Source organism: Rattus rattus, chromosome 3, assembly GCF_011064425.1.
Source record: "Rattus rattus isolate New Zealand chromosome 3, Rrattus_CSIRO_v1, whole genome shotgun sequence".
Taxonomy (NCBI): Eukaryota; Metazoa; Chordata; class Mammalia; order Rodentia; family Muridae; genus Rattus; species Rattus rattus.
The window spans coordinates 3,505,433-3,518,886 of NC_046156.1; the positions used below are offsets into that span (position 1 = coordinate 3,505,433).

The following is a 13,454-nucleotide window of genomic DNA, read 5'->3' on the forward strand; positions in this document are numbered from 1 at the left end:
TGTATATCCTTAAATGGTGAACCTTAGATTCACTCTTCTCACTTTTGCTGAGAGTGGGGGCATCCCCTAAGCTGACTTTTCCCCTCTCCTTGCCATTTCTTCTCAAAGATCTTCAGAACCTTTGTGCTGTTCAGAAGCGAAGTTTCATTTCCTTTTTACATGTTTGGACCAGCACCACCCAAAACCTTTAACAACCAAACAGTTCTTTGGTTTGAAAACATTTTATTTATAGCCTTTTAATTAGTTCAGAGTTTTCTTCTGGGGAAAAGCATTAGTTTTGCTGTTAGAAATATCCAAGAGACATGAAGGATGGTGTGGAACCCATAAAGCTGTAGTTTTAAGCATCTTAGAGACTACCAAGTGCAGGACCCCATCATGGCTATAGTCAAGCTCCAGGAAGGTGACTATTGAAGACTGTATGTGGTCAAGGCTGACCCTGTACCCATTTAATATAAAGATCCATTTGCTGGTGTATATAAGGAAGGAAGTTGTTGGTTTAATTTGTTTTTACCATATGGAGGTGGGGAGAAAAGACAGGACGTTGTAAAAGAAAAGAACAGGAGAAATGCAGAGGAGAAATGAGGTTCCCATCTTCAACTCTTTACTGAGATACAATGTATCATCTGAATTCCCCAGAGAAGAGGCTGTCTTACCTTTGTGTCACCACCATCCACCTATAAAACTGAGGAAGCGCCAAATTATTGTTGCTTTTCCACAAAATTTTCCATCTATTGGGTTTCTGTTTTCAAGTCTGACATACATGCTATCCTTGCAATCATTTGAACGTGCCCACAAAACTTTTTTTTTTTTTTTAGGAGCATGTAGTTACAAAGAGTCCCCACTAGGTGGAGAGCGTCTTCCTAGATTTGATGAAAGAGTCTAGACAAAAATCTTCCGTGCTGCTTCTTGTATCTGATGGAGTTGTTAGTAATAGCCCTTTCCATGCTCTTTATTAAAGATTATAATTGTGCTCTAAGCTTAAATGATGCCAGTGGATTCTGTATCTTTCTGTACTAAAATGCTCAGGTTAAGTCAACTTTCCAGAGTGCATCTCTCTCTCTCTCTCTCTCTCTCTCTCTCTCTCTCTCTCTCTCTCCAGTGTGCCTGCCAGTGTGTGCTGTGATTCCAGTTGTTCAGCAAGCACATTCTCCAGTTCCATACTCTCTCTCTACATTTCTTGAGTCTTCCAAATACTTTGTGCTGAGCTCCCTTATTTTATCCACAATCCCCTTAAGTTGACATGGCAATAGCTTTGCTTTAAATTGTCACCATTTACTTCGTAAATTATCTCTCCAAAAGTTAAGCATCAGGAATCAAGTTTGCCGGAATGGCCTCTCTTATGAAATGCTAATCAAAGTCCTGCTCGAATGTCCATTTCCGGCTGACATCTGGTGGTAATTTCTCTGTAAACTCACTTTTCACTTTGTTCATGTGCACAAATAATTAGCCTGTCATAAATGAGTTTATTGCATAGAGAATGCTTTTTATTAAAAAAAAAAAAAAGCATCTCATACAGTGAGAATTGGGTTCTAAGAGAGGACTACAGTAAATCCATCCTCAGTCTCTTTCAATCAGAAGATCCAGAATTGCAAGCACAGACTCTTGGCTGCCCTTGTGGTATACTGTGGTTCTGAGATACTTAGAATTTCAGGGTCTCTGATGGCTGGGTTCTGGTGAAGGGAGCCACATGTAAGCTGAGGATGTCTTCACCATAAACTCTGCCTCTGCTTCTCCCTTGCTGATCCCATCAGAACCATCCATCCCCAGTGGAGCTTCAGACGCCCCTCTGCCAACATTTAATCTTGTCCTCTTAGAGCAAAAGTAAACAGATGACAGGGTGTTCTTCCATGAAGCTTACTAGACCTTTAAATCTGGTGTTTTTCTCCAAAGGAAGCTGCTTTCTTCTGGCCACCAGGTCACCAGCTCCGGTAGTGAGCTCTGAGCAGATTCTAGTCAGCCTCTTTAGGGGCCTAGGACTAATCGCTGTGACCTCAATCAAGCCTGCTGGTTTTATGATACCAGGAAGGCTCACCAGGAGAACTTCTGCTCCTTTTGGGAGGCTAAGCATCCCCCAGCCAGCTTGGACTTGAGCAGTTTTACCTGCCAGCAAGCACAACAGTGCCGACCACTGGTCTCTTCTTTTGGAAAGCATTTGCCTTTTTAACTTGTTTCCTTCTCTATTTCATCATTATCCTCCTTTCGGACTTTCATGAACTCCTAAAACATTTGGTTGTAGAACTAAACAAGAGAATGAGAACTGGGAAGAACCTTGGAACAATGCGGAAAGGCTGTCCGGATGCTCTCCTGTGCTCCTCAGTACTGCCGAATCTTCCTTGGGGCTCTGGCACTGTACTGCCACTCAAATTTTGGTACAAACTGTTGAAGTGCTTTTTCCTTGTTTTTTTTTTTTTTTTTTTTTTTTATTGATCTACATAGTAATCTAGTGTCTTATTCCTGGAACACCATGCTCTTTTGAGATTAAGGCTCATTACTTTTGCTTTCTAGCCTGCCAGTTTGAATAGATGTAGTTCAGGGACTGTTGTTCCTAGGCATTCCACCTAGGAGCGTGCCTGTGGAGCGTGCAGATGCCCCACCCCTGAGCTATACCCCAACCCTTATGGAAGTGCTGAAGGGGCTGTCTCCAGAGTTCTAGCCTGTGGTATTAATACTATTTTTTAAAACCATCAATGATTTTTTTTCAAATCCTTTCTTCTTCTGGTTGCCCTTGCAATTAAATCAAATAAAAAGAGGCATATGCTCAAAGTTTTACTGTGGGAACAGCTAAATATACAAATAAACACCCTTTTCTGCTCTGCCGTAAGAAGGACTCAGATCTGTGTTTTTAGCTGTTCAGAATGTTAGAGTTACCTATGTTGGTTAGTGGAGTTGGTTTTCAGTGTGGAAAGAGAAGACTGTAAGAAAAACTGACAGTAACTTACAGGGCCTCTGTCACCTTCTCTAACCCTGTCCCAGTCTGCCACATTCTGTGATAGATGAGTGATCAGCGAAGCTTAGTTTATTGGTGCTTGTTAAAGCAGGATTCGATATGGGGGGAAAATCATCAGGCAGCTGGCAGGTTCCAGCTTCTCCCAAACTGTATGTAACCTGTTCCCAGACAATCGTCTTGACCAGTGTTCCTCATATTTTAAACAAGCTGTTAAACACATTTACACAGCCTTACTGTTGGAACATTCAACTTGGCAATAAGTGCTTTGCGCTCGATAGGTTCTCAAAGATTCCTTCTGCCCAAGAGAGACTCCGGCAAGCACCACTTGAGGGGTGCTTTATACAATTGTAGATGCCGTTGCCCAAACTGCACATCTCTGTGCCTGCCTCCCAACACAAGTCAGATATGGGAACCAACCCCCCACCAACTACACACACACACACACACACACACACACACACACACACACACACACCCCTCTGTCCTTTTCAATATTAGTACTCCATTTTTTTTTTCATTTCCACACATCTCTATAAAATCTGGGATCTATAACCCCAGGTCATCATACACAGCTCGAAAATAAAAGAGAATGACTTCCGCTTTCTTAATAAATATCATTTTAATAAATACCCCAATATGTTAACCTATACCAATGAATAGGCTTTATTTATTTATTTATTTATTTATTTATTTATTTATTTATTTATTGTGCTTCCAGACCTACAGTTTGAATAGATATAGTTCAGGGACTGTTGGTCCTAGGTATTCCACCTAGGAGTTTGTGGCTGTGGAGCGTGCAGATGCCCCACCCCTGAGCTATACCCCAACCCATACAGAAGGGGCTGTCTCCAGAATTCTAGCCTGTGGTATTAATACATTTTTTAAAAAAAATTAAACCATCAATGATTTTTCAATCATTTCTTTTTTTCTGGTTGTCCTTGCAATTAAATCAAATGAAAAAGAGGGATATGCTCAAAGTTTCCCTGTGGGAACAGCTAAATATACAAGTCCCAACCTTTCCCATTAAGAAACAGTCAACTGGGGAGACAGATGCTCAAGCGTAGCAAACCGCTGTCTTCGAAAACTGTGAGTGAGCGCAGAGCCCACGTCCTCACGGTCCCTCTCACTCTTACACAGCAGCGAAGAATTCCTTTCAGCTTTACTGATTTGTACTATGGAAGTAGGACAATCTAGAAGACTAGCTCTTGCTTCTCCCTTGTGTTCATTGTCCAGAAAGGACAAGTTTCTGGAGACAGAGGAGGCAGTATTGTCCAGGATGAGTCATTAGGCCTGGATTGCTATTCCTTTTGATTCAGTGCTTGAGGGAGGCTTCCCTCGAGGATCAAAGGCAGGGAGAATGTAGGAATAGGGCTTCTCAAGGCCAGGAAGCCAAGGCCTACTGCTCCAACTATGTCCTTGAGGTACTGTGTTTGAACAGAAAATAAGACCCTGAGAGGCCAACAAGAAGTGCAATTTAAACTGCACCTAAGATAATAAAATTGGCTGAAAAAATTAAAAAACAGATTTCCCGGAACTAGCTTTCCTGTAAATGCCTCGTGGACAGCTCATAAGCAGCTGAAGTTATTAGTGTTTGGTCCTAGAGGACTCTTCTCTAAGGGTGGTCCAGCAGTGACCCTTTCAGCTGTCTTATCCACATTATCAATAACTCCCCAAGTTCCCACACAAAGTCTCTCCTGCCATTGTGTTACATGGCAAGAAGAACAGGGCTTTTTGTTTGTTTGTTTGTTTGTTTGTTTGTTTTACTTCCTTGAGTAGTCCAGGGTTGGGGCAGCAGTAGTAACTTAGGATGCATTCAGATGTGATCACACAGCTACCCTTCATGGTGAAGAGCTAGAGTGACTTAGTGTATCTGTGTATTAAGTTAGGAAATGTTTAGCAGAAACATGTAGGTAGCATAGCTGCATTTGAAAATGAGATTGTGCACTTGGGGGCAGAAGCAGGTGGATATTGGAGTTCAAGGCCAACATGGTCTACAGAATGAGTCCCAGGATAGCCGGGGCTAACAGAGAAACCCTGTCTCAAAAACTCCAAGAAAATAAAAAATTAATGAGATTGAATTTTGAAAATACTTAAAGTATTTCCTGACCTCCAGGTACTGCTTTAAGCATTCTAGATATCTAGGTTGGGAGGCACTGAAAAACACCCCACAGCTGTATTGGCCAGTAACGGAAAGTCCACTTGTTGTAGAAAGTTGATAGTTCCTGCTCCATGGACACTGTCATCTCTTAAACCAGACTTTAGAATCACCCAAACATTTGGGGAAGTGAAAAACAATATACTTTGTTAAACAGACTGTTCTTTTTTATTTTTAATGGTGTACTGATACATGACAAATGATAAAAGCAACTCCAAGTTGTGTCTGCCACACTAAGGCATCTGACATCACAGAGAATCTCTTAAACAGCCACCAAAGAAATGGAAAGAAGAAATTAAATGTTTGAAAAAAAATAGAGAAGAGCCTTGGGAAATGGCTCAGTATGTAAGGAGTTGCACAACTATGAGGGCCTACGTCAGGACCCTCAGAACACATAAATCTGGGCAGGCATGACAGCCTCCTGTCATTCCTTGTCTCAGAAGGCAAAGACAAGTGACAGCGCGCGCACACACACACACACACACAAACACACACACACACACACACACACACACACACACACACACACCACAACAGTGCTAGCTGGATTAGCTCTGACTTCAAATGGAAGGCCCTGCTCCCATATATAAGGTGGAAAGAGATTAAGGAAAATATTTGACAATAACTTTAGGCCTCCCCACAGGTACATGCACACATGTGATAAACCCAAAGACACACATGCAAAAGAAAGTGGACTAGAATCTTAGTTCTTAGCACCTTACAGGAGTTCTCATGGTTTGGAACTTTCGTCTGTGGGATGGATGTGGTAAAATTCCTATACACAGTAGATGGGTGGCCTCTCAGAGGGGCTCAAGTTTACCCAAAGAATGATCAACTAGGAGAAGGTCAACTAGTGTTTGAAGCTAATCACTATTCAGTTTGATCCTTGCCAGCTAGTCTTCCTCTAGACATGAAATGTCTGATTTTAGACACTACATATATAGAAACAGAAACAGTAATGGATTCATTGTGCCAACTTCATAGCTACTTCTGAAGATCTCATGTCCTGCTTGCCTCTTTCAGAGACAGATATGCCTACTGCCTTCAGTAACAGCAGCACTCCATGGGGCTCTCAGGATTAGTCCCTCATTGGATTATTTAATCCTGACCTTCATTGGTGGTAGGAATAGAAAGACATTTAGTCTCCATACACCAGATTTTGTGCTCCAACCTGTTTATCATCCTGAGTGGCCAGGTCCCTCACAGATTCCAGAAGTCTCTGAAGAACTCTGAACATTGTCAAAGGCTTTGGTAAGGAGCTCTAACAGGTCAGGAAGTCACTGCTAAATCAAGGCTTCTAGAGAAACGTTTTGCAGAGTGCTGCTTCAGTCAGATTATTTTCTGTTAGACACTGAAGATCACTTCCTGACCATAGCTTAGCTCCAACTGTCCAGACTGCTCAGACGCCATGCCTGGTGAATGTAATGGTCGGTTTTGTAATGTGTATTTGAAAGGTCACTCACTAGGTGAGGGCAAATGAAAGCCGTCGCTGTGATTTGGAAATCAGCTCTCAGAAGTGGCCGAGTGACCTCCCTTGGACCTTCTGCATGTGTCATGGTGCATTTTAGGATCTGTCATGGCCAAGGCTTGTGAAAGTGGCTTTTGGGAAGGAAAAGTAGCTTTTTGGGGAAGCTAGGAGGACAAGGGGAGTGGCTCACAGGAGCACAAATGCAGACTCACAACCCATATCAGGGTTGAAATTGCTAGGTCCTCACTGTCAACTTCCCAGCAGGCTGGCTTGAAGATGACAACAGCTCAGGGAGCCTTTGAGCAAGGGAAGAGAAATAAATTCTTATTTCCCTGAAAACTAAATTCTCAGGTGGTTGCCTGACAGGGGAAAGGGAGGATTTTTAAATCATGGCTTTTGTTGATGTTCTCTGGCTTTTTCTTGGGAGGCTGCTTCAAGCAATAAAGTGAGGTATGCAGTAATCCTGTCAGGTGGTACGCCAGGCTTTAAGTCTTCTGCAGGTTGCCTGCTTACCCACACAATTCACATAGGGGCTGAAAAGCTTAACTTATCAGGGATGGAACTAAGTTTTACAGAGTTCCTTTAACCAAATAGGCTTGCTGCTTTTTCCTTTCTTCCTGCATCTGCCAAGTCATTCTGGCCATTTTCATTGATCTCACCAGATGAGTAACATTTTAAATCCCAAAGGCTTAAATGGCAATGTAGAAATAACTCCTTATCATTTTTTTCCAATTTAATTCTTCACTCTTTGTCATATTTTCATTTTCGTGCATTAGTTCCCATGACAACAGGTCTGTTGGCAGAGAAAGTGTAACTCTTAGCGTTGATCACAATATAAAAATCCTTTTCAGGCAAGTGCCACCTGAACATGCAAACACTGGAGTTCTCTTGCTAATGATATCTTCTTACCTCTTATATTGATTTCCCATCCCATCCCCCAGCAAAGCTCTTACAGAAAAAAAAAAAAAGCAAACAAAAACAAAAACATGCAGAGGCCTTCCAGGCAGCCACAGCTTCAAGGATTTAACCTTTGGGTTCCCATGGCTTCCCCACTCCAAGTGTCAAAACCGTGAATGTGTCTATCAGGGATGTACAGAAGATAACTTTCAATCTCTATCAAAACCACCCGGTGTGTCTGAGGAAATAGACATGCCCTGAAACGAGCCTCACATCAGGGTCTGAGGGCGAGATGAGAGGAGAGGCACTTAAGCAGTTTTCCTCCCAGTAAGTCAACGGCAAAAAGGCCAAGCAAGCTCTAAGCTCTTGGAAAGGAGCAGACTCAGGTGGAAAGCAGGCGACGTGCTCCCTGTATGGGGGAGGGGGCTGCTTCGGTTCAGACCGAAGTGTGTAAGAGCAAGCGATTGCATCAAGCTTGGCCGTGTGTGCATATGATCCCAGCAATGGAGGTCAAAGGCAGGAGGATTACAAGTTTGAGGCCAGTCTGGGCTACATGGGAAGGACTAGCACGTAAAAGGCCCACTGAAGCTAAAGAAATGGAATGTAGAGGTAAAGGTAAGAGGAATAGGCGGAAAGCCCAACCCCAAGATTAAACGTTTGTTTTAAGCTTTAGGTTCCATCATGGCTTGACATTGGCAGTCCCAACCACTGCTTCAGTATCCAGAAGCAACAGGTCTACCGTCAGAAGGACTTACCCAAATATGTGTAGATTTTTTTTTTTTTTTAAAGAAAAACTGATGAATTCAGGGGAATGAAATAGATATTAAATAAAAGGTGGTTATCTCAACTACAGTTAGGAAAACCGATCAAATGTAAATGATCTTTTTGCTTAGTCTTATGAGACACTTAAGCACTAAGCCGCTTGTATAAATGTATTTTTGGCTGTTCAAAGGTTATTTTCCTATATTAAGAAGTTTATTAAAACCTTTTATTGCTACTCAGGTTTTGTGTCTCTTAGACACGCATTTTTCTTTGCTAGTTTGTTTTGCACAGCTGGAGTTTCGAGGTTGCATAATGCCTGGGCACTGCAGGTCAGCCGAACCCCCTGATAGCTAGACTAAGGAAGGTACTTGACACATGGACAAACCACATTGTTTCTCATAGCTCTCCATGCCTCTACTACAGTTAGTCGGGAAATCTTAGATGGTTTTGTTTTTGAAGTCTCTGGAAAAACCAAGACGAATCTCTCAGGCAGATAAAGAATTTCCCGTATTTGCCTAAATGTACTATTGAAATAAGTATTATTTCCAATACTTGTTTTTCCACTCAGAGGGCATACAATGGTCTCAGACCAGGGAGAGGACATCTGGCTTAGATCAGGACTGCTGAGTGCTGTGTAACTCTTAGGAAACTTTGTTTTGATGTCAGTGTCAACAGACTGCAAGAATGTTTCATATTCCTGCTCCAATAATTAGACATTTTCTTTGCTTCCCTCCTCTAAAGAACAAGCCTTACTGTGGTACATTTGGAGTAAAGACAGATGTAACCGACAGGCAAACCGCACTTTTGTTGGAAGAATCAATTAAGGTCTTTTTGTATTCAGTGAATAGAAGGGACTGAAGGCTGATTGAGAATGTGAAACTGTTTACACATGAAGGGACTCTGTCCAGGGCTGGCAGGAAGCCAGAGGTAGATAGATCTATTGAACTTCAAAAGGGTAAGGTCACTGCAAGGTCACTACAGGTTATAGCAAGAACCAGACTTTTCTTTCCTACTTACAGCCACCCAAGGGCACCTCACTCTCTCACTCTCGGCTGTGTATGAGAAACTCAACTGTAGTCTCATTGTTTTCAGGAAAGAAATACTAAGCATCAGAAAAGTAATTCTGAAGGAAGACAATGGTGGGGTTCCAAGAGGTTTGTAAAGAATTATACAAACACACTGCAGACGATTTTTTAAAAATATTCATGAAATTTATTTTTCACTTTCAAAACTATCAGATTGATGATTTTTGCCCTCAGTAATTTATGAGATGAATCTATTTCATTATTCTGTAAATATTTTATGTGTCAAACACATAAAAATTTCTGAGGTCATCTAAGCCAGTTAATGAAATATTTCATTTCATAAATGTCATGAGAGAAATTCCTAAGTGGTGACACAGCTTTGGGTCTCTTGACCATACTCTCTGATGGGATCTGGCTTCACTACCATAAGTGCAGTACCCAGGTAACACATCTGCAGTAACTGTAGTAATCTTCCCTCAGAACCAGAACTGGGACCTCATTCCGATCTAGCTGATGACAGGTGGCAGGTGAGTGTTCCTTCTGTCCATCTTTTGCTGTCTATGTGGACATTCTGATGTGTGTCAGTGAGCTGAATTCTACACGCTGTATATATTGCATGCATTTCACTGCAGTCTATGGACATGCCCTTTGTAGAGCTTTTATGGAAGAACCAAGAAGCCAAGGCAGTTTAGCAAACGAGGCTCAATATTTATAAACCGGGGCCTTTTCTGTCTCTTTGCTAGCCTAGGTGGCTGTATACAAACTGGGTGGGAGGGGCAGCAAACACCTCACACATCACATTTAGATTTTCTACTTGGTTGTACTCTAGCCAATCAAAACAAATTGCTTACTTTAATAATAAAGTTTACCATTTTTTATTAAAAAAAATCAAACCATGACATGTTTAATTGAACTGGCTGTATTGTAATTAATATTTTGAGATAATTGTGATTTTCAGCTTAAAATTATATATAAAAATTGTCATTTTTGTATGTGTTAAAAAACCAATGTACCATGATTAACAGTACTTTTTAGTTAAACTACATATTGGTGTAAATAAAACTGAATGAAGAAACACTTATTACTTTATTAACTTAGATTGTGAATGTACTTCATGGTTTTTTGCCATATGAGACCATAACAACCTTGAAAGCTGTTTAACTTTATGTGCAAAGTCCCACTAACCTGTATTTCAACTTTGCCAAGCCAGTGACTTTGCAAGTGTGATCTGTACTCTCCAGCTGTGTCTTACGTTCTGACACGATGGGTTAAGGGTAGGGTGTAGTCTGGGAGCATCTGCAGATGCGCTTTGTACAGATAATAGCGCTGTGTGGTGTATAGCAGAGCCATTTTTAGGTTCTGTTGTACTCAATTTTTTCAGAATTTAAAAAAAGTGTTTTGAATATCATAAAAGTCTATTGTATAAATAATAAAATGTCACCTTATTACACGATGTCTGGTTTACTATGGAAGCAGATTCTGAGCTTAGGAACTGCGACACAGTAAAGATGTGTGTTTCTTTTTAAAACAAAAACACTGTACCAATACCTTAAAAATGTAACTTTTATTATGAACATGAAGCATGTATGTTTATTAGCACTGACTTTCCCTAAGGTCAACAACCTCAACCACCTATACGGTCCCTATCTCCGCCCTCTGCATGCTGACACAATCACATGATGAATCAGGACGGCTGTAAGAGCTGCATCTGATAACTTCAGTGTAAACAACAATGTTTATATTTGGATTTTTATTAAATCAAGTTTACATATATCTAACCCCTTTTTAGAAAATTACGGTAAAACTGCCAGTCTAGTTTTAATCAGACTGTAAGCAGATTTCAGAATCAAGGTTTTAGAAATAAGATGTACCACATTGGAATAAAGGACACCCAAAACATTTAAAAATAATTTTTTTTAAAGTCAAACCCAAAACTCTAAACATAAACATGCAGTGGCACTGAGCACATAGCAAGTCCTATCCTGGACAAAGAAAGTCTGACTTTCTTTTAAATGCCAAAGAATAATAGTCAGTAAAAATTTGCTGACTTTACACCTATATGGTCCTGCTCAGTTTACATTATATGGAAAATACAAAGACACCAGGTGGAACCAGTTCTACAAAGATGTTTGCTGCATCACTATAAAATATTAACTCATATGAAATGAAAGTTCTTGCAATGTCATAAGGGAATGAATTTACAAAACCTCTACAATCTATTGTAGTTGACATCATTATAAATGTTCACAGCACTTCACAAACTGTAGACATTTAGGGGGAATGAACATAGCCCAGTGACTGCCTAGTGACACCTGGGACAAGGGACCATGCCCAGAGTTCAAGGCCAGCTGTACTCAGGCAGGGATTCGATCTCTCAAATACTCCAGCACCGCAGCTGTGCCCTTCATCAATATGGCTGCTCGAGGAACTCGGAAGGGATTTCCATCTAGCAGTAGTGTCCTAAATAAAAGAAACAGGAAAATCAAATATTTCCCACTAGTGGTTCTCTTTTCATGAAATAAAACTATTATTTGCAATTTTATAAATAAAATGTGTATTTTCTTATGTCTCCTTTACAAGTCCAACTAAGCATGCAAACAGCTGGAATTGACAATGCCCAACAGCACAGGCTAAGGTTCACATGGGTGTTTATATGCACTGACTCTGTTGGCTTTGTTTTAAAAGACTTATGGTGTAGGTATCATTAATATTGCTATTTTAAAGAGAGAAATACGAATATGGAGAGACAAAGGCCTACTCAGAATAAATAACTGCTAAATGGAATTGGGATTTTGGGTCTCCTCTCCATTTAATACAAGCACACACTAGGTAATACAATAGATTTAAGCAAGAAAGTGAACCAACAAACTGATGTGGATCCATGCCAAGGACACTGATGTCACAGCTCACTCTACACTCCAGAAGGTCCTTTTTTTTTTTATCTTTTTCTGGTTTTGGATCTTTTTTTATTTTATTTTTTATTAATTACTTATTTACATTCCAAATGTTGTCCCCCTTCCTGATCTCCCCACCATGAGCCTCCACCCCTTTCCCCCTCTGGTGCTATCACCCATCCACCTACCCACTCCCACTTCACCCCTCTAGCACTCCCTCACCTCTTCACTGGTGCCAGATAAGGCAATCCTCTGCTACATATGTAGTGGGGAGCACAGACAGGCCCATGTATGCTCTTTGATTGGTGGCTTAGTCTCTGGGAGTTCTGAGGGGTGCGGTTAGTTGACACTGTTGTTCTTCCAACTGTGCCAAGTTGTTATCTGTAAATCTACCCATTGCAAATCCTTCTATAACCCCAAATCACTAGATTTGCAGTTATGCTGAGAATAGGAAAAAACTAACGTCACTCAAGACTTCACTTGTGTGATGTCTGATAGAGCATCTGTAACCACACTGCAACCAGGCATCCTTCCTGCAGCTCACTCAGTGCATAGTTTGCAAGTATTTGTACTTTTTGTTTATAATTTCACTGTTCAAAATGGATCCAAATAGCCAGGGATGAAAGTTTACAACTATAACCCCACTAAGATGAACAGCCAAAAAATAACATGCTGCTTTCAAGAATAAACATCTGTACTTGCTGGTTTTATGTATCAAGTTGACACGAAGTAAAGTTATCATAGAGAAAGGAACCTCCCTTGAAGAAATACCTCTGTGAGACCCAACTGTAAGGCATTTTCTCAACTAATGATCAAGGGGGGAGGACCCAGGCCATTGTGGGTAGTGCTGTTCCTGGGCTGGTAGTCTTGGGTTCTATAAGAAAGTAAGCTGAGCAAGCCAGAGGAAGCAAGCAAGCCAGTAAGTAACATCTCGCCATGGCCTGTGCATCAGCTCCTGCTTCCTGACCTGCTTGAGTTCCAGTCCTGACTTCCTTTGGTGATGAACAACAATGTGGAAATGTAAGCTGAATAAACCCTTTCCTCCCCAACTTGCTTCTTGGTCGTGATGTTTTATACAGGAATAGAAACCATGACTAAGACAACATCTTTCAGATGAAATCTCAAGCCCTCACCCTTCTTTCTATTTGTTTAATCAGCACTTAATTAGGTACTTAGTGAAGTTGTAGTAAAATTCATTTCTTGATTAATAAAAAAAAAAAAAAAAAGTAGAACAGATGGGCTCAAAAGAATAGTGGGATCAATTCTGTGTGGAGAAGAGGAAGGCTTTGAAGGGGACACTAAGCTG

The 13,454-nt window shown here is 40.9% G+C and overlaps 1 protein-coding gene across 2 annotated transcripts in view; it reads right to left on the minus strand.

The window, feature by feature from the left end:
* Positions 1-10,799: 10,799 nt before the first annotated feature.
* The window catches only part of Lrrc40 (leucine rich repeat containing 40), a 34,035-nt gene continuing 31,380 nt past the window's right edge, over positions 10,800-13,454 (minus strand). For both annotated transcript variants that reach the window (XM_032897107.1, XM_032897108.1), the window contains one exon: positions 10,800-11,714. In XM_032897107.1, coding sequence (XP_032752998.1) covers positions 11,609-11,714 — 106 coding nt within the window. In that variant the 3' untranslated portion in view covers positions 10,800-11,608. The remainder of the gene's footprint in view (positions 11,715-13,454) is intronic.